Source organism: Canis lupus, chromosome 3 (genome assembly GCF_003254725.2).
Source record: "Canis lupus dingo isolate Sandy chromosome 3, ASM325472v2, whole genome shotgun sequence".
In the NCBI taxonomy this organism is placed as follows: Eukaryota; Metazoa; Chordata; class Mammalia; order Carnivora; family Canidae; genus Canis; species Canis lupus.
The window spans coordinates 3,625,735-3,648,310 of record NC_064245.1 but is presented as its reverse complement, the minus strand read 5'-3'; the positions used below and the strand labels follow the sequence as shown (position 1 = coordinate 3,648,310).

The following is a 22,576-nucleotide window of genomic DNA, read 5'->3' as shown; positions in this document are numbered from 1 at the left end:
TAACCCAGGACAAACTGAACTAAGGGCAAAAGCTTATCATATTCAAGCCAAGCGACCTGTACACTCACCTCTTAATCATATACTATTAAGGCAAAACCACCATATTATTCCATTCTTTATTTTTAAACGTGTGCAGCTGGAAAACAAAGGAATAACATTAATGGGGACATTAATTTAAAAAAAAATATTCTGGGGACATCTGGATGGCTCAGCGGTTGAGTGTCTGCCTTTGGCTCAGGTCATGATCACGGATCCTGGGATCGGGTCCCGCATCGGGCTGCCTGCAGGGAGCCTGCTTCTCCCTCTGCCTGTGCCTCTGCCTCTCTCTATGTCTCCCATGAATAAATAGATAAAATATTTTAAAATTTTTTTAAAAATTAAAAAATATTCTGACATGTTTATTTTCTGGCATTCTGGAAATATTATAGAAATATTGTGCCTATTGTCTAAAATAAGATGTCTATTTTTTTTTCTTTCTTCTCGGTTTAGAATTGCAATTGGGACTCAACTTCACATAGAAAATCTCCTAGAGCCTGCCTTGCTTGCACTCTCATTTCTGGGCATCAGCTGAAAGCCATAGCTCAGAGTAAAAAGTACCTAAACCTTAATTTCAGAAATGATTCTTCCTATTCTGTGACCAGGAGCTATTTCAGGGAGGTGAACCAAGAAACTCTGGTGCATAGAATAACCACCGGCTGAGCCCCACGCCCCCCATCTCTGGGCCTTCCATACCACCAGAATAAAGATCTCCCGACATACGGAGGAGCACTATGAGGCCCGTGTCAATAGGGCACCCGCAGCTCCTCTCTGAGTCCTGCCCTGTAGGTGTGGAGCACTCGGAGTCACCAGAGAGGAGAAGAACTAACCCAGGCATCCAGCAGCAGCTTTCTCTCCTCTCAAACTCTAAGCCATTTTTATGAGAAGAAACATTCCAAAACATATATGTAACTTCTCCTTCCTATCATCCCCCTGCCTAGTCCTCAAATAAAATCCCAAATACTCCTTCTAGTTGAAACACACATCTGGAACTAACAATCTAAAAATTAATCAATCGGATCATCACTACTAATGAGAAAGGAGTCACAGAATCCGTCAAAAGAAATCAAGATACAAGTTTGGAAAAAATACTTTTTCATTTCTGGCACTGTACTTGATTTAATTGTTCATGGTATTGCCCAAGTGCCCCATCACTATGATAATGAAAGAATGAACACTTTGCAGGTGAGAAAAATCTTAGAAGACTCAAACTTTTTAAAGGGCGTGCAAAGATGTATACTCCAAATCCAAGTCAGGAATTCCCCAAACACTAAATCAGATTTCAGATGTTTTACCTCTGTGCTATAATAACCATTCCAAGAAACGACAGCATTTCATTTAAAATATGTTTAAATTTGGAATTGGTAAGTTTTAGTTCCTGACTCTGCTAATCACACTCAAGAGCTAAAAGTGAATGATCTAAAATTCTCGGCTATTATCTGTGCTATAGGCAGTATATCAGTTATCAATAAGAAATGGTAATCAGAAAGAAGGTCTTTAGGAAATTTTCTTTGATATTAAATAATGTAGATCATGAAATTACATTATCATTAAAACAGATAATACAAATATTTCCAAAAGAAACTATAAAAATTCTGTAACTTTGATTTATATATTAAAATACTACTTTCTGATACAAAGAACTATCCATCTATAATACTACTCTCTCAACCTATGTTGTCCATCTCTGAGTAAAAAAAACCTTCAACCTTCATCCAAAAAAAAAAAAAACAAACAAACAAACCTTCAACCAACTGAGATGAATTTAAAATAACATTAGCTAGTGTATAGCTAAGGTATAATTTTAAATATCAAATTATGATGTACTCTAATAATACACACTGTGAGTCAGTTATACCTTCTCATATCAATGAGAAAAGTATGACCAAGCTTTTTGAAAATTAAAAAATAAACAGAAGTAGACAGGACAGCATGTTATTTTTAAATTATCAGCCAAAACCATCAAGATATAACTTAAATTAACTAGTAACAAATTACCAGTAAGTCAAATAACTAGTTCACAACTTAATTTCTTAGTCAAATATTTCTCTTTGTCTTCGCCTCTGTGAACTGACATTATAGATTACAGCACTGAGAAAACATTTAAATGTCGGTTTTGCTAGGAGCATGTATAAAAACTATCTTTCTATAATTAAGCAACTAGCCCACTATCCCACTTTTGGGACTCACCGTGACCTTGTGGCTTCCTTATTCTTAAGGGTCACATAGCTAGCCGCCCCTATCTCTCTAGCTGTAGCTTGTCTAGATCCAGAGCAGAAGTATGGCTAGTGATGGTCCGAGCAAGGGTCAAGACTAACTTAAATCTTACATTATGTGCCATTCTCTGCTTTGCGCTTTGATCGCCACTGTTACAAGACTCCCTGAGAGGAAAAAAATATCAGTTCTATTCTCTTAAGTGGGGTCTCATGGAAGAAACCTAGAATTACACAAAAAGATGTATTACGGTCTAAACAGGGAAACAGAAACCACTGTAAGTATTCATTAAATTACATAAAGGGAATTTCATTAAGGAAATTGGTTACTCTGTTGAAGCAGAGGCTGAGAAGAAACACTGCAGAGGCTGGTGTGAACCAGAGATTTCACAACAGCGGGAAGAAATGCACCCCCAAGGCTGGAGGGACAGAAGGAGGAGTCACTGTTACTGGAACCCACAGTCTCTGGCTATTCAACACAAGGTGGAGCCTGTCCAGGGCTAGAACCACAGAGGAAATAAAGCTTTGCCAGTAACACAAACTGTGAGAGAAAGAGAGCAACAGAAATACCCTAGTTTCTCCCTCCCTTCCTCCTGGCTGCCTCCCACTAAATGCAGCCAAGCAAATGAAGCCCCCTGTGATGCAGAAATGCATGCTTAGGGAGAAAAAAGGACCTGAGGGCTAAGAGACCCAGGATCAGAGCAAAGTAAAAGGAAAGAAAGGGGGAAAGGGATCCTGTTCCCAACAAAGAAAAAAAGCAGTCCATCTAATGGGGAGTTCTTTATAACAACCCAGAAGCATAATTTCCAGAGTATTTCTGCAACTTGCCTGAGAAACACAGGGTGCTAACCAGCTTTGTTTTCGTTTTCAAGCTAGATGAAAGCTGTAAAAGTCATCACTTGCGCTGCTTTCTCAGGCACAGGGGTATTATTTAATTTTTAAAGATCCAAGATTGATAGCCAATTGCATGTTGAAAAAGCACCTCTGATTAAACATAATAACAAAGCATATTCTCTAATGAATATAATAGAAAAAGCTCCAGTGGGAAGCTTTCTTTTGGAGAAAAAAAAATGTTGATGGCCAATCATCCCACTAGGATATAATCAATTGAAGAGAAGTCTACAGTAGGGGAAGCAGCTATGTTCCTAAAGGTTCTGTAAATACAGTATGATCAACAGCTTTTGTGTAAATGCCTGTGATACCTCTGGGCTGGAGAGCAAACATGTAAGGAGCTCAACTGCGGTTGGTCAATGTACTCTACTGGCCTCTATTATTGGGCCAGCGCGTCTGGGAGAGAGGGAGTTCAGAACCAAACTTCACTCCAAAAATTATTGTGGAAAATAATGAATAATAATACGTAGGCCCAAATTCTGGTTAAATATTGAGAATTCAAGCTAAAAGTTCAGGACATACACCCCTACCGTCACATAAATAAATTAGCTTTTGACTAACAGAGAGTTACTATGGAAATGAATTCCCTATTGTCCAAGATTGCCACCACAATAAAGACACAACATAATTTATCTTCCTTTCAGTATCCAGGAGCCCCTTTTTAGATCATCATTACTAACATGGTACAATGTTACACAGAATTGTAGAGAAAAATCTAATTACTTGGGTTCTGAGTAATGATTAATGATTGACATAGTGTGGGTGTCTACTGTGTTTGAGTATGTGAGTGACTGAATATATAATATGTTCATAAACAGGCATTTCTCTGTGGCTGACAAGATCTGCCCAGGTGCAGTGAAAACAGCACTTTAGAAGGTAATTAAAAATAAAACATTGTTAAATATTGTATAATCGTTCGAAACTATTAACTGAATTTAACTGCCAGTGGTTTTATATAATTGAATATGTCCCTTAAACCAATATGGATTCTATTTAAGTCTAATTCTCAATAAATGCTTATTTTAAATTAATAAATGAGATTTGCTTACTTTACTTTTTCTCAGTAATATATTTTCTCATTAAGTTTCATTATAACTTATTCTCATTAGGCCCCCAAAATGATTTCTCTAATTCGGGCAACTCTGTTCTGTTAGGGCCCCATCCGTGTCTAATATCACTATTTATGTATAAACCACAAGACTAAGTGAAGTAGACTCACACTGATCCCTAAATAAAATTTCTCTCACGAAACAGTGTGAATGAATTTGAAAGTCTAAGAAAGCATGAAAGCAACATCTCCTAATCTTTCTCAGATAAAGACTGACCTCATGTGTTAGAGACCAGATAAATAAAGTTGAAATCCTTTTTTATAAGAATATTTGCAATAAAACCACAATTTCTGAATAATGAGTATGTGATAAAAATTCAAGGAGTAAAATGAGGATGGTGTAAGCAAAGTAAAATAATATTTAAAATATAAAAGCCAAGATACAAGAAAGGCCCTTTCAGAAAGAGATTACCAACTTTCCTCATTTTATATTATATATTTATATTAAAGCCTGAAGGAACCATTTTATCAAAGGATAGATACAACAAAGAAACTCATTTGTTCAATATACTTGTTAGAACTTCCACAATCTGAGTCATTTGAAAGATGAATTCATTTTACTAGTGTCACATTGATACATCCTGCCATTGTAGATATTGAAATGAAAATGTAGCACAAACAAATATATATTACAAGTAGAGAATGAGTAACAGAGTTATAAAATATAAAGGGTAGCCTCATCGAACAGGGATTGCTGATTTTACAGAACGGAAAACTAAATGTGATAAATTGCTACAGCTTATTTATTTTACCTTGCCTAAGCTAATTTAGAAAAGTAAAAATCAAAGTCACTAATTCATGCAGTAATAAGGTACAACAGTATATTCCCCCAATTCAAGTATATTGCTATATTAGGAATTATTTAAAATGACCTCATTAAAAATACTATTTTAGTTGTTCAGTGCATGAACTTAAATCATTAAATAACCCTTCAGGGGTTCAGCTGGGAAAGGAAAGGAAAACAAAACAAAACAATGAAGAGCAGACATATAGTCATTAATCTTAAGGTTTAGGACTGATACTAAGGTAGAAAAAAAGGATCATAATGATTTTAAATAAGATATATTTTCACGAAAATTATTTTACATTTTTATTTTAATGAAAGAATAGGAACAGATTAGGACTACTTACAGGGAACTTTTGTACATCAAGATGCTTATTTTTCTTATTACTTTATTTTTTGACTACTTCTTTAGTTATGCTCTAAGCACTCTTCCTCTACAATCCTAGAGGTAAGTAGATGCTATTATTATTCTTATTTTAGAGATGAGGAAATTGAGGCAAAGAAATGTGGTGGTTAGCCCCCAAGTCATACAATTAGTAGTGATGCCATTAACTTTGATGACAGAAATAAGTGCTTTGCCGTCCATTGCAAACTTCTAAGAAAAAAATCAGTTAATGAATCTTGATAATCATCGCCTATATTTTCAACATCCAGGTTTTGGGCCCAGTTCATAAGCTCGAAAGGCATGGTCATCCAACAAAAACACCCCTTCACAATACTTACTGGCTCATACTCACTATGAGATATTTTAGAGCTGAATGAATTTAAGAGCATATATTTTACCTATCTCAAAATAACACACAAGTGCTATAATCATTTAGAAACAAATGAAATGATAATCTATGACTAAACAACAATATCATCCCTAAAGTAGCAAAATAGTATATTCTTCCTTCAGAATAAGGCATTCTAAACTGATCAGGAGTTTGGAAATATAAAAGGCAAGAAAGTTCCTCTTTCATTTCTCTGGATACACAAAAAAAGGCAAAAATTGAGTTAGTTGCATGAATGAACATTCTTTCAGTTACTTATGTTAAATTGACTGAAAAAATCAATTTTGTTTTCCTTTAGAAAACATTTCATACTTTCAGCCATAAGCACTTTTAAAATATGTGGGGGTTTTTTAAGTTCTTTAAATGTGATTATGGTCTAAGGAAATATCAGAAGTTTGAACATTTTGTTTAGTTATCTGTTACATTTTCCAAAAAATTCTGTTTAAAAACAGAAACAAACATTAAAAACTCCAACCAAACCCATACCTGATAGACCTTAAGAATTCAGATCATGCTTATAACTTGAATAAAGCAATAAGATCTAATATAGCATCAGAATTAATATTAACTGAAACTCATTTTATAATATTTAGTAGTCTTATATATTCATATTTTAAAATAATATTAACATAACTTTAGAATATATCAACAATCTAAAAAGCCAGGAACCTCAAAGTTTTTAAATATAACAAATATTTGGTAAAATTCACCAGGGAAGCAACTTGCACCTGGAGTATTATTGGAGGGAAAGTTTTTAACCATAAATAAAATTTCCTTAAGAGATACAGGGGTATTCAAGTTATGTACTCTTTCTTGAGTAAGCTTTGGTAGTCTGTATCTTTCAAATAAATTTTTCATTTCATCTGGTTTGTTGGTTTTAGAGGCATAAACACGTATAATATTCCCTTGTTATCCTTTTTACATCTGTAGACTCTGTAGTCCTGTTGTGATATTGGCAAGTTGTATCTTTGTCTCTCTCTTTCTATTTCTCCTTTTCTTCTGAATAGAGATTTATCAGTTTCATCTATTTTATCACAGAACCAGTTTTCGGGTTCAATAATTTTTTCCTTTATTCTTGTTTTCCATTTCATTGACCTCCTTTCCATCTTTATTATTCCTTTTCTCTGCTTACTTTGAGTTTAATTTACTCTTCCTCAAGTTTCACAACGTAGAAGCTCATGAGGGAAAAGGTCACTAATTTGAGAACTTCCTTTTTTTCTTATATAGGTGCTTACTGCCATTAAATTTACATAGTAAAGGATGTTTTAGCAGCATCACATTAAATCATCAGTGTTGTGTTTTCATTCTCATTCAGTTCAAAATACTTGCTAATTTCTCTTTTGATTTCTTCTTCCATCCTTGTGGATTATTTAGGATTGGGTGCTCAGAGGAGATCATCTACAGATGTCTGAGATTCCCTATGGAGTTCTCTCCACTCCAGTACTCTGTCCTCTGAATTCTGGCTACCTTGGTCTCCCTGTTCTGTCTCAACTCACAGTATATGCTGAGTTTTGCTTGGGTTACCCCTCCTTGTGCCATAAGCTGGAAATTCTCCAATGCTTTAGATGGAGGTAGTCATAGGACTCCTCTTGCTTCTCATATCTCAGGGATTGCTGTCCTTCATTGAATCTTGAAGATTACCATTTCATATATTTTGTCTGTTTTGGGGGGATGTTTCAGGAAAAAGAGTAAATCTGGTCCCTATCACTCCACCCAACCTGGAAAAAGAGATACAATTTTGCTTTTTTATATATCACTATGAATTCAAGATTTTTATAAATTTGGTTTGTTTTAATCCATTGCAGTCATTTTTCTTCTTGATGCTCAAAGTTCACCAATCTAGACCAGTGGAAACCACTTCATGTTCGCTTTGGGTCCTTCTGAAATGTTTCTACTAGCTCTTTTAGTGGCAAATGATATTTAGCCACTAGAGTCTAGATACTAGGGGTTGAATACATATTTGCATTTGCTGAATCTGTTTCTAAAAAATAGGAGGGAGAACAAGATAGATTTTATAATATTTTATACTTATAAATAGGTACACTGCAGTGAAAAGAACAAACACCTGTGTTGGAGAAGACTCAATTCTCTCACATATAACACAAGTGACTAACATTCTCAACTGTTAAATGGAGACCTCAAAAGTTCATAGTATTTCTTCCTAATACTGATCTATAGTTTCCAAACACAGTCCGGTAAACCTTACTTTATCTTCTCAACTTGGGTGGATTCAGTCTCAGCTATTTCAAGACTTTAATTTACAGTCATAGGAGCGTAAAAGGAAGACCTCCAATATTGTTTGCTATTAGCAGAATTTCTCTTAAGACTAAAGGTGTGTAGTCAGTAAATATTGCAAAGTGAATAAGAGTCTAGCTCAGGCTAAGCACATCAAAGTAAAATCAGACCGAAGGAACCATATTTAAAGGATATGAATATCCTTCCACCTGTTCCCAATCTTCTATCTTCTTCCCGAGCTGTCACAAATCCCCAATTTTCCTTTCTAAATTGCCAAAGATTTGACATTTCTTAGTTTCAGGGAGAGCCCTGCGTAGTCCCTTCCAGGTCAATGATTCTTAAATGTGTAGATTCTTCTGGGTACAAGAAACTAGAGACAGATCACCTAATTCAGGCACATCTCTTCATAGACAGGAAACTAAGGCATGGAGATTTTATGTCATTTGTTGTTAGCAAACTGAGAGCCAAAGACTTAGAAAAGTAGTATGTCGGAGAGAATTTCTAAACCATATAAAATTAAAAATATTTAGACCAATAGCTCTCAACACTCTGTATCTCACACATCTCTAGTCATTTACTTATAATAACACACCATGATGATAATAAGGATGATACAACTTGCTAGCAGCATTTATATACTAATAAACATTTTGTGAATGTAAATTACATTTTGTGTAATGTCTTAGTATGAAAACTGCCAGAATGCAAATATCTTACCAAAAAAAGTTTTTATTTTCATTAAAACCTGAGTTCTACCCTTGGTTTTCAAGAGATAAAACAATTTAAACAGCTTTGCAGAAGCTATGCATGCTAAAATGAATCTAGGAAACTAAGCAATATTATACCATAAACCAGTCTTCTCATTAAAGCAAAAAACTGTGCTGAGCAACAAAGATGATCCTCAAAAGTCTGTGGACCAGCTTTGATATTAATCCAGTAGATTCAGACTACTGACAATCAAAACCACCAATTCTGGCCTATCATCTTCAGAAGAACATTCTCAGCAATTTGAGCCTTCCAAAACAGACATTTGCTATTTGCTATAGCTGCTATTTTGTCACAGAGAGTCATTCTGATCTTTTAAGTACCAGTGTACCATAATTTTTGGCCATCTCAAAATGCTCAGAGAAGCACTTACTGATCTAATAAGTCTTGTTTTGTCTTTAATGAGTACAATTTCAAGTGATCATAAAAATCCCACATATGGTCATTATAACACCGGTTGTGCACAATCTGTTCATCCGAAGGCATTTCTACTCTACACTATAAACAACATTAGATGTGACTAGAAAAACATTCATCCACCAAGATGTTCAGGCCAAGGCTATAGGAAATGAATAAAAATTATGGTTATGTATGGTCTTGGTTACACTAAGATAGTCTGACAGAGCAATAATTGAGAATAACGTGCTTTTCTTCTCCACTAGCTTTAGGCTCTGATCCTCAAAATACAATTAAAGCTGATCAGTTATCAGTCACTGAAGACACAGGACAACCACAGAACCTGTTTCAGACACACTAGACCCAAATAGTGATTTGATGTTTTTTTCTCAAAGTTTGCTCTAACTTTCCAGCAATTTAGATATTGCAAAATTTTAATATTAGTAGCCAACATTTACCTAGCATTCACTGCAATCTTGATAGTGAAGCAAGCACCTTGCATATATTATTTCAATTAATACCCTGAAGAAGAATTTCTCCACTTAGATAATTAAGGGCCAGCGCTAAGATTCAAACCGAAGCTAACAATAGAGCCCAGGCTCCAATCAACTGTGCCTTATTGCCAGAGTCCTAAGGAATTCACAATCATTTGCTCTTTTTTCTAGGAAGGAAAGAAAAAGAGTATTTCCCACTAAACTGTAAGCTTAAAGAGACCTGAAGAGACCAAACCCACAGAGACCTGGATCTCACCTGTTTTATTTCAACACTGTGCTGCTAACACAGCAGTTTCCCAATAGTAGTGAAATTAAGAAAGGGTGAGTGAGAAGGTTACTCAGCTATTACACGGGAAAGGCCAGACTCATACCTATTCTCCTAAGTACTATACGATACAGTTAAAATGTATACAGTAACAAATTTCAGATAATACACAGATAAATTTGTAGCCGCCTTTCCATGAACACATTAGGAATTAGTTCCTAATTATTTTAAAGTTCTGAAGAGAAGATGACACAGAAGTGAGAGATTCCAAAGAAACTAGCATTATCATCATTGCTAAAATATGAGATTTCATATATTCAGTATATAAGTGAACTCTCTGAACTAGGTTAATTTTTGACACAGACTCACCTTTCTTTTCATTTTACATATTCAGCTTAATCATATGCAACCCGCCATATTCACCTCCTAAAAGGCAAAGGCTCAAAGGACCTAGTGATTTGTAAGCAGTTAAAACCTCAGTCAAGGAGCAGCATCCAAGCCGCCAGAGGAGCAGGAGACCTTAGTTTCATCTGGTCCCAGAATTCACCTGGATGGCTATTAAATCATTAGGAACACCTGCGAACCCAACCGGAGTTCTAGGAAAAGAATCACCACAACTCTACAAATAGAAAAGCACGGGATCCCTGGGTGGCACAGCGGTTTGGCGCCTGCCTTTGGCCCAGGGCGCGATCCTGGAGACCCGGGATCGAATCCCACGTCGGGCTCCTGGTGCATGGAGCCCGCTTACTCTCTCTCTCTCTCTCTCTCTCTCTCTCTCTCTCTCTCTGTGCCTATCATAAATAAATTTAAAAAAAGAAAAGCGACCCCTTTCTGCAAGGTAGGAGGTGTGCAGAAGTGAATCAAGGTGATCTGGGGACGATAAGTGGGGGAGGGGAAGGGAGGGGGCCTCCTAAGCTGCTACTGGACAGTACAGAGCAGCAAAGAGCAAAATCAGCCCCGAATCCTCAGCGGGACAGTGTGGTCTCAGGGTCACAGGAAGAGGGGGTGTGTGTGTAGCAGACTGCATCTGCCATCAGCGAGCCTGGGATGGGGGGGTGGGTTCAGGTTTCAGCCCAGTGTTGCTCTAAACCACAGACCACAGCACGGGCAGGTAACCTCTCTCCACACAGGGCCCAGCAAGTGGCCGAAATGGCTCGAGAACCCCACCTCCACGAGAGGAGTACGTGGGTGTAAGCCGCAGGAGTCCGGAGGATTTGGAGACCCGAGATAGGGTCAGATAGGGCCGTGTGCCTGAGACAGAAACTCTCGGTCCCAGGCCGGGTGAGCGTGAGTGTGGACAGAATCCAGGGAGAGGAGGGACTGCTTGTCCCTGAGGGCGCCCTGAGGGGGGGGGGGGGGTCCTGAACTTTCGGCTCTGGGGCTAGGGACTGGGAGGCCCCTATTTTCACCCTCATCCTCTAAAGTGCACAGAAAGCCTTCAGGGAACACAAGGCACCTAGAGCAACTGGGAACAGAAGCCTTGGCCTGGCTCCCGGCAGAGGCAGTGCAGTGCTGCCCAGGGACAAAGCACCTGTGAACCACATGGTGCAGTGCAGGAGGGTGGGTGCTCAGCAAAACATCCAGCCCAGAGCAAATCGACCATCACTGGAAGGACAAACTCCAGGCCTGGGGAATACAACCTACAGAACTCATGGGGTTCTCCCCCACGGTTCTTTAGTCTTGCAATGTTAATTCTTTTCTCTTTCCTTTTTCAATCAATTTTTATTTAATCACCTTTTTAGTCTTTTTTAATTTTCATTTTTACAGTTACAGTCTATCTTTTGCATTGTACTTAATTTTGTGTGTGTGTGTATGTATGTATATATGTATGTATGTATTTATTTATTTATAATTTTGGGGCACAGTTTCTTCTAACAGACCAAAATATACCCAGAATATAGTGTATGGCTCTATTCGCTTCACCTGTCTGACTGATCATATCTGCTTTTTTCTTTTTCTCCTTTTTGTTTTGTTTAAGTATTTTTTAATTTTCATCTTTATGCTACATTCTATCCTTTCAATATAGTTAATTTTATTTTTCTTTACAACACTAAGATGTAGTTTATTCTAACAAAACAAAATGCAATCAAGATATAGTGTATTGTTCTGTTCACCTGTTTATATTCTTTTTTTCTTTTAATTTTCATTCTTACAGTTACCTTCTATCCTTTCATTGCATTTAATTTTTTTATACATCTATAAGTTTTCTTTCGTTACAATTTTGGGATCTAGTCTTCTAACAAATGGACCAAAACACACACAGGATCCAGTATATTGCTCTATTCTCTTCACCTGTCTGATTATATTCTCTCTTTTTATCAAATTTTTTTGTCTGTTCCTGGTCTCTTCTGATTTCTTTAGTGTATATTTCTCTGAAGTCATTGTTGCTATTTTAGTATTTTGTTCTCTCATTTATCTATTCTTTTCTGAATGGAACAACAAGATGGAAAACTCACCTCAAAGAAGAGAACAAGAGGTAGTATTGATTGCCAGGGACCTAATCAGTATGGACATAAGTAAGATGTCAGAACTAGAGTTCAAATAATGATTATAAAGATACCAGCTGGGCTTGAAAAAAAGCATGGAAGACACCAGAGAACCCCTTCCTGGAGAAATCAAAGAACTAAAATCTAATCAATTTGAAATCGAAAAGGCTATTAATGAAATGCAGCCAAAAATGAGACTCTAATTGCTAGGATAAGTGAGGCAGAAGAGAGAATTAGTGATACAGAAGAAAAAATGATGGAGAATAAAGAAACTGAAAAAAAGAGATAAACAACAACTAGATTATGAGGGAAGAATTTGAGAGATAAGTGATATCATAAAGCAAAACAACATTAGAATAATTGGGATCCAAAAAGAAAAGGAAAGGAAGGGGGGTGCAGGAGAGAAGATATGGAAACAGGCATTCAAGTACAGGAGACACAGAGAACCCTCCCTCAAAATCAATAAAAATAGGTCAACACCCCAACATATAATAGTGAAACTTGCAAATCTAAGGTACAAAGAGAAAATCCTGAAAGCAGCTCATGACCAGAGATCCATAACCTCCAAGGGTAGAAACAATAGACTGGCAGCAGACCTCTCCACAGAGACCTGGCAGGACAGAAAGGACTGGCATGATATATTCAGGGCACTAAATGAGAAAAACATGCAGCCAAGAATACTTTATCCAGATAGGATGTCATTAAAATAAAAGGAGAGATAAAAAGCTTCCAGATCAAACAGAAATTAAAAGAATTTGTGATCACCAAACCAGCCGTACAAGAAATATTAAAAGGGATCCTTTAAGTGAAGACAGAGCCCAAAAGTAACATACACCTGAAAGGAACAGAGACAATATACAGAAACAGTGATTTTATAGGTAATAAAAGGCACTAAATTCAGACCTTTCAATGGTTACTTTGAATGAAAATGGGCCAGAAGCCCCAATCAAAAGACACAGAGTATTAGATTAGATAAGAAAGCAAGACCCATTGATATGCTGTCTGCAAGAGACTCATTTCAGACCCAAAGACACCTCCAGTTTTAAAGTGAGGGGGTGGAAAACCATTTCTCATGATAATGAACATCAAAAGAAAGCTGGGGTGGCAATCCTATATCAGATAAATTAGATTTTAAACCAAAGACTGTAATAAGGGATGAGGAAGGACACTCTATCATAATTAAAGAGTCTATCCAACCAGACGATCTACCAATTGTAAATATTTATGCCCCTAACATGGGAGTAGCCAATTATACAATTAATTGTATAATTAATTGTAAGCCAATTAATAACAAAAATAAAGAAACACATTGATAATAACAAAATCATAGTAGGGGACTTAAACACCCCACTCGCTGCAATGGACAGATCATCTAAGGAGAAGATCAACAAGGAAACAAGGGCTTTGAATGACACACTGGACCAGATGGATTTCATGGATATATTCAGAATATTCCACCCTAAAGCAATAGAATGCACATTCTTCTCCAGTGAACATGGAACATTCTCCAGAATAGATCACTTACTGGGTCACAAATCAGGTCTCAACCAGTACCAAATGACTGGGATCATTCCCTGCCTATTTTCAGACCACATATTTTGAAACTGGAACTCAGTCACATGAAGAAACTTAGAAAGAACTCAAATTTTAAAATTCATGGAAACAAATGAAAATGAAAAATACAACTGTTCAAAACCTTTGGGATGCAGCAAAGGCAGTCCTAAGAGATAAGTATATAACAATATAAGCCTTTTTCAAGAAACAAGAAAGGTCTCAAATACACAGCCTAATCTTACACCTAAAGGAGCTGGAGAAAAAACAGCAAATAAAGCCTAAACCCCACAGGAGAAGAGAAATACTAAAGATTAGAGCAGAAATCCATGAAATAGAAAGCAAAAATATGTAGAAAAGATCAATGAAACTACGAGCTGGTTAAGAATTTATAAAATTGATAAATCACTGGCCAGACTTATCAAAAAGAAAATAGAAAGGACCCAAATAAATAAAATTATGAATGAAGGGGGAGAGATCACAACCAACACCAAAGAAATACAAACAAGTATAAGAACATATTATGAGCAACTATTATACCGACAAAGAAGGCAACCTGGAAGAAATGGATGTATTCCTAGAGACATATAAAACTACCAAAACTGAAAGAGGAGAGATAGGAAAACTGAACAGACCCATAACCAACAAGGAAATGGAAGTAGTCACCAAAAATCTCCCAACAAATAAGAGTCCAGGGCTGGATGGCTTCCCAGGGGAATTCTACCAAACATTTAAAAAAGAACTAATACCTATTCTTCTGAAGCCATTTCAAAAAATACAAATGGAAGGAAAACTTCCAAACTCTTTCTACGAGGCCAGCATTACCTTGATCCCAAAACCAGACAAAGAGTCCCTAAAAAAGGAGAATTGCAGACGCTTATCTCTGATGAACATGGATGCCAAAATTCTCACCAAAATACTAGCAAATAGGATCAAACAGTACATTTAATGGATTATTCACCATGACAAAGTGGGATTTATTCCTGAGCTGCAAGGGTGGTTCAGCATCCATAAATCCATCAGTGTGATTCACCACATTAATAAAAGAAAGGACAAGAACCATATGATCCTCTCAATAGATGCAGAAAAAGCATTTGAAAAAGTACAGCATCCTTTCTTGATTAAAATTCTTCACAATGTAGGATTAGAGGGAACATACCTACGTATCATAAAATCCACAAAAACAAAGCCCACAAAGAATATCATTCTCAGTTTTTCCCCTAAGCTCAGGAACATGGGAGGGATGTTCAGTCTTACCAATGATGTTCAACATAGCATTAGAAGTCCTAGCCTCAATAAACAGACAACAAAAAGAAATAAAAGGCATCTGAATTGGCAGAGAAGAAATTAAACTCTCATTCTTTGCAGATGACATGATACTCTATATGAAAAAACCCAAAAGACTCCACCCCAAAATTGCCAGAACTCATACAGGAATTCAGCAAAGTGGCAGGATATAAAATCAATGCACAGAAATTAGTTTCATTTCTATACAATAACAATGAGATGGGAGAAAGAGAAATTAAGGACTTGATCCCATTTACAATGGTACCCAAAATCATAAGATACCTAGGAATAAACCTAAACAAAGAGGCAAAGGATCTGTATTCAGAAAACTACAGAACACTCATGAAATAAATTGAGGAAGACATAAAGAGAGGGAAAAACGTTCCATATTCATGGATTGGAAGAACAAATATTGTTAAAATATGCTACCTAGAGCGATCTATACATTCAATGCAATCCCTATCAAAATACTATCAACTTATTTCACAGAGTTGGAAATAATCCTAAAATTTGTATTGAACCAGAAAAGATTCCCAATAGCCTAAAGGAATGTTGAAAAAGAAAACCAAAACTGGTGGCATCAGATTTCTGGACTTCAAGCTGTATTACAAAGCTGTGGTCATCAAGACAGAGTGGTACTGGCACAAAAACACATAGATCAGTGGAACAGAATAGAGAACCCAGAAATGGGCCCTCAACTCTACGGTCATCTAATCTTAGAGAAAGCAGGAAGAATGACTATTTAATGGCAAAAAGACAGTCTCTTTAACAAAGAGGAAATTAGACAGCCACGTGCAGAAGAATGAAACTGGACCATTCTCTTACATCAGACACAAAAATAGAATCAAAATTGATTAAAGACCTAAATGTGAGACAAGAATCCATCAAAATCCAACCTTTCTGACCTCAGCCACAGCAACTTCTTATTAGATATGTCTCCAAAGGCAAGTGAAACAAAGGCAAAAATGAACTACTGAGACTTCATCAAGATAAAAAGCTTTTGCACAGCAAAAGAAACAGTCAACAAAACCAAAAAACAATTGACAGAATGGGAGAAGATATTTGCAAATGACATTTCAGATAAAGGGCTAGTATCCAAGATCTATAAAGAACTAGTATCCAAAATCTATAAACTCAACACCCAGAGAACAAGTAATCTAATTAAGAAATGGGCCGAAGACATGGACAGACATTTCTTCAAAGACGACTTACAAATGACCAACAGACACATGAAAAAATGTTATCACTTGGCACCAGGGAAATACAAATCAAAACCACAATGAGACACCACCTCATACCAGTCAGAACGGCTGAAATTAACAAGACAGGAAACGATAGATGTTGACAAGGATGCAGAGAAAGAGGAACCTTCTTGCAGGGACTATAAGCTGGTATAGCAACTCTGGAAAACAGTACGGAAGCTCCTCAAAAAGCTGAAAATAGAGGTACCCTATGACCCAACAATTGCACGACTGGGTATTTACCCCAAAGATACAAATGTAGTGATCTGAGGAGGCACCTGCACCCCAATGTTTATAGCAGCAATATCCACAATAGTCAAATTATGGAAAGAGCCCAGATGTTCACTGACAGGTGAATGGATAAAGAAGATGTGGTATATACACAATGGAATACCACTCAGCCATCAAAAAAATGAAATCTTGCCATTTGCAATGATGTAGATGGAACTAGAGGGTATTATGCTAAGTGAAAATAGTCAATCAGAGAAAGATAATTATCATATGATCTCACTTATATGTGGAATTTAAGAAACAAAATAGAGGATCATAGGGGAAGAGAGGAAAAAACAAAACGAGATGAAATCAGAGAGGGAGACAAACCATAAGAGACTCTTAATCACAGGGAACAAACTGAGGGTCTCTGGAGGGATGGGGGATGGGAAGATGGGGTAACTGGGTGGCAGGCATTAAGGAGGGCACGTGATGTAATGAGGAATGAGTGTTATTTAACACTAATGAATCATGACCTCCACCTCTGAACCCAATAATACATTATATGTTAATTAACTGAATTTAAAATAAAATAAACAAAACCTCAATCAAAATATATTCTAAATGTAATAAATTAATGCTTAAACAATTTTTGTCATACAGATCATTTTTAATGCATATATTTCATAGTCATTAGCAATGAAAAAACAAAAAAAAGTAAGTTTCTTATTTAAATGAAATCCCATTTAAGAAAAGCTAAGTTTGGTATTGTTGCTTTAAACTGATTTTAACTATCAAACCATAATACACATCTGTTAACAGTCTGACTGCTCCTCAATCAAGTACATTTAACAATGCTAGGGCACTGATATGAATGACAGGAACACTAAGGAAGGGGCGCCTGGGTGGCTCAGTCGGTTAAGCATCTGCCCTCAGCTCAGGTCAAGATCTCCTGGAATGGAGCCAGGCCGGAGACAGGCCTCCTGCTCAGCAAGGAGTCTGTTTCTCCCTCTCCCTCACCCTCTGCCACTCCCGGGACTCAGGCTCCTGGTCTCTCTCTAATAAAATGAAAAAAAAAGAAAGAAAAGAAAGAAAAAGAAAAGAAAAGAAAGAAAAGAAAAGAAAGAAAAGGAAAAGGAAAAGAAAAAAAAAGAAAAGAAAAAAAGAAAGAAAAGCAAAAAGAAAAGAAAAGAAAAGAAAAGAAAAGAAAAGAAAAGAAAAGAAAAGAAAAGAAAAGAAAGAAAAGAAAAAAGCTAAGGGGATGGAACCATGGAACCTACCTTGGTTAGGTGAATGACTCCTTTCGAAGTAACTGAACAACCCATGAAGCCAACGTACTGAAGTTCAGGACAGTGTTCAGCGAATGCTTTCACCGACTGATCTGTTACCTAGGGAAGAGACGTGAAGAAAGTTATCAAAGGTGGTGTTCCAGTGAGTGGAAGGATTTGGCTCCTGCACATTCCTTCTCTCCTATCTTGCATCACTAATATTTTCCTTTCCACTGGATCATTTGAATCTGTATACAAACACATAGCAATATCTTCTGTAGGTTTTTTTTGTTTATTCATTTAATCTCTACAGCCAGCCAAACTCACAACCCCAAGATCATGAGTCTCATGCTCTCCTGAATGAGCCAGCCAGGAACCTCTCTCCTGTGTTTTGTTTTGTTTTGTTTAATTCTTCCTTTGTCCTAAATTCCCTTTTCTCTATCATGCCATTTTTTTTTTTACTTCTTCATAGAAAACATACCAAAGATGTAGACATTCTCTACCATCATTTCTTCTATCAAATCTCTCTTGACATATAAATTTTCTATTGACATATAATTCACATATTATAAAATTCACCCTTTCAAAGGGTGTGGTTCAGTGGTTTTTAGCATCTCCACAAGGTTGTGCAACCAGCACCAATATCTAATTCTAGAAAAAGCTCATCACCCCCAAAAGAAAACCTATGTCCTCTGTTCCAACCCCGTGCCCAACCCCTAGCATTCTTCTGTCTCTATGGATTTGCTCAGTCTGAACATTTTTTATAATGGAAATTATATAATTGTTTCCTAAAATGCAATAATGGTCTCTTTATAAGGTTTCTCAAGTGTTTCTTCTAAAGAATCTGATTTTGCCCCTCATTGCTTCAAACTTTTTAAATTTGGGTAGCGTGATGGTTAATTCTATGTGTCAACTTGACTATACTGTGGAGTGCCCAAATATTTTGTGAAACGGTATTCTGGATAGGTCTGTGAGGATATTTCTCATGATATTACCCTTTTAAATGCAAACTGAGGAAAGCACACTGTCCCCCTCAATTTGAGTGGGCCTCATCTAAACCATCTGAGGTGTGAATGGAACAAAAAAGTTGAGTAAGGGAGAATTTGCTCTCTCTCTCTTTCTCTCCTTTTCTCTATCTGGTTATCTTCATCTCCTACCTTCAGATTCAAACTTGGACTAGAACTTATACTGTTGGCTCTAGTGGTTTTTATGCCTTTGGACTCAGATTAGAACTGTATCATCAGCTTTCCTGCGTCTCCAGATTGCAAACTCAGAATTTGGAACTTCTTGGCTTCTGTAAACACATGAGTCAATTCCTTATAATAATCTCTTTATAGAAACACACACACACACACCCCCTTGTATGAGTTCTGTTTCTCGAGAAAACCCTAATGTAATACGTATTAGAAAACTTGCATTTATTTAAAACCTCAGAACCAAAAAAGGTGAGGCCTAAGAATCTACATTTTTAATAAACCCCTGAGTGACTCTTAAACATGTGAAAGTTTGAGGTCCCAGTGCTGCAAAGAAATTACCTTGACACCTTTTGACATTTCTACCCAACCCTGCTTTAAACAAAAGCCTGAGTTAAATTTCATTTTCTGTCCCCTCCCTGCCACTCTCCAGAAAATTTCAGAGTATAAAATAATCCTCTTGTAATTGTGCTAAAATTTTCTTAACTGTTCCACAAAGTGGTAGCTTTTAAAAGAAGGTCCAAATATTCTCTACCATAGGCTTAATTTCAGATTCACTATCCTCACAGTCAAGACGAAATCAACAAGTTAAACACCTTTGTTAGTTTCTCAAACAGCAGCGACAATTCTCCTTTGCATTAGCTTTATTATGGCTGACTCTTTGTATCTTCCTTATCTATTCTGAATAGATATTAGAAAATAAAGGTATGTGGGTAGCATTAATTCTAAAACAATCACAAGAACATCTTCCTAAAATAATGAAACCAACAGCATCCATGGTACATCTGATAAAAGATTAATTCTGCCCTCAAAAGTAAAGTATGCTTTAGCATATTACGACTAAGGGTGCCATTGATAAATTAAAAATGGGCCTTCCTGACACTCAGCTTTCTAAAAATGTTCTGTTAACAAAGAATATTCCAGGCAACTAAAATTGCTGGAAGCCTCAATGGAAACTAATTTCTATTTTTTTTACAAGCGGGGTGGGAGCTAATAGAGGTAAAATACTTATGGTCAGTTGGTTAAATACCCTGCCCAATCTCACTCTAACATCTAGCCTTTCCTGCATCCATCTTCAAGGAAAGAAGAGGGAACTCAGATACGGATTAAGGACACACATGACAAAGCTCAGGTACAAGGTGTTAAATCTTTCAGACAGAAGAGAAAGGGGTACTAAAAATTTGGTTTGCGGGTCTTTCTCATTCAGCTCAAGCAATCAGAATTTTATTTACTCTTTTAGAGCTCAGCATCAACAGAGTCCCAGAAGTCAAGTCTTCTTGAAGACCTTGGGGTATAGAAACACCCTTAGTAGGCTTGGGTGTGTCTTAGGAGACTAACAAAAGGGCCTTGAAGATTTGGGTGGGGTCTGGTTCTGTTCCCAAGGATAGAAGATCGGTTAGAAATTGGAGGCTAAACATCTGGCAAAAAGAAGTACAGACTACAAGAGGCAGGCACTGGTGAGTGTCAGCTTCTCTGAGACCCTGCAGCCTGACTGCCTCTTTTCAAATCCCAGGTGGACCACTTATTAGCTGTATGATTTTAAGCAAGTCACTTCATCTCTCTATACTTTGTTCCTTCTCTACTACAGAGAAAATCATAGTACCTAGCTCACAGGGTAAAATATGAGGGTAGATAATGCATGTAAAATGCTTTGAACAGTGCAAGGTACATTGCAATTGCTCAATACATTTTAGCTATTATCATCAAAATCATTGCATGTTCTCCTCCTTTCTTCTGCATTCTAATTCTTAGCCAAGACTAAGGGGTTGACATGTGTAAGAAAATAAGTCAAAAAAAACAAAACAAAACAAAAAAAAACCATAGTCAAAGCATGCTAGCTTACTCTTCTATTTATTCCAAGAGATTTTGATCATAATTTGGGGGCTCTAGGTTATGGGCTAACCATGGGATGAGAGTGAGGCAGACTTAGGTAGAAGTTTATTACTGATCCATTATGGTAAAAAGAATTTCATTTTGTTAAGGTTCTCAGCCTGTCTGTACATCAGAATCACCTAAAGAGCTTCCCGATTTAATTTCTGGCAGAGAACTGCATCAATTTTATTCTAAAAGCTCCCCAGGAGAGTCTAACGTGCAGCCCGGGTTATGAACAAGTTCCAAGGCCTTTCATTCACAGTGTGGTCCTCAGACCAACAGCACTGGCATCACTTGGAGCTTGTTAAAAATGCAAAATCTCAGACCCCATCACAGACCTACTGAATCCTAATCTGCATTTTAATAAGATCCCCAGGTGATTCTTTTTTTTTTCCAATGTATGAATTTATAAGTAATCTCTATACCCAATGTAGGGCTCAAACTCACAACCCTAAGATCAAGAGTCTTATGCTTTATGGACTAAGCCAGCCAAGTGCCTCCCAAGGTGATTCTTATGCACCTGAAACCTTGAGAAATACTGTTGAAGGTATAAGGGATTATGTCATTTTCTTGGGGACAGAGAAAGCAAAAATTGGGTAGCTATCTCATGACCCAGGTGCTATGGAGAATTTTTAAAACAGTTTTAATGGGTTATAATTTATATACCATAAAATCCACCCATTGGAAGGCATAGTTCATTGGGTTTTAGTAACTTATACAGTTGTGCAACCATCACCACAATCCAGTTTTAAAGTGCTTCCATTACAGCACTCCCAAAATTCCCTTTATTCTTTTTGTCCATATGCAGTGACTCATAGCTCCCACCACTAGGCAACCAGTGACCTGCTTTGTATCGCTGTAGAGTTTTGCCTTTTCTAGAAATTCCATATAAATAGAATTATACCATAAGCAGTGCTTTGTTTCTAGCTTCTTTCACTAGCATAACGTATGGACATTCATCCTTGCTGCTACATGTATCATTTTTTTGCTGAGCAGAATTCCATCGTATAGCTAGCTACAAGACCTTTTATTTATCTGTTCACCAGATGATAAATACTTGAATTCTCCAGTTTGGGTTTTTTTTTTTTTTTTTTTATGATAGTCACACAGAGAGAGAGAGAAGCAGAGACACAGGCAGAGGGAGAAGCAGGCTCCATGCACCGGGAGCCTGACGTGGGATTCGATCCCGGGTCTCCAGGATCGCGCCCTGGGCCAAAGGCAGGCGCTAAACCGCTGCGCCACCCAGGGATCCCTCCAGTTTGGGTTTTGATAAATAATGCTGCTGTGATCATTCACATACAATCCTTTGTATGGACATATATTTTCATTTCTCCTGGATAAATATCTAGAGAGAGAATTGCTGACTCATGTAAGTTTCATTTTTCACACATTTTTAAAACTAGGTTGTCTTAGTAAGTTGTAAGAGCTCTTTATATATTCTGGATACAAGTCCTTTATCAGATACCTGTTTCATAAATATTTTATTCCATCCTGTGCTATGTCTTTTC

The 22,576-nt window shown here is 36.9% G+C and overlaps 1 protein-coding gene across 10 annotated transcripts in view; it reads right to left on the bottom strand.

Moving 5' to 3' along the window:
* The window catches only part of FBXL17 (F-box and leucine rich repeat protein 17), a 495,829-nt gene that overhangs the window by 317,940 nt on the left and 155,313 nt on the right, over positions 1-22,576 (bottom strand). For all 10 annotated transcript variants that reach the window (XR_007409545.1, XM_025437863.3, XM_049107952.1 and 7 more), the window contains one exon: positions 18,016-18,123. Coding sequence is in view for 9 of the 10 variants with exons in the window: in XM_025437863.3 (XP_025293648.3) it covers positions 18,016-18,123 (108 nt within the window). In the remaining variant the exon portion in view is untranslated. The remainder of the gene's footprint in view (positions 1-18,015; positions 18,124-22,576) is intronic.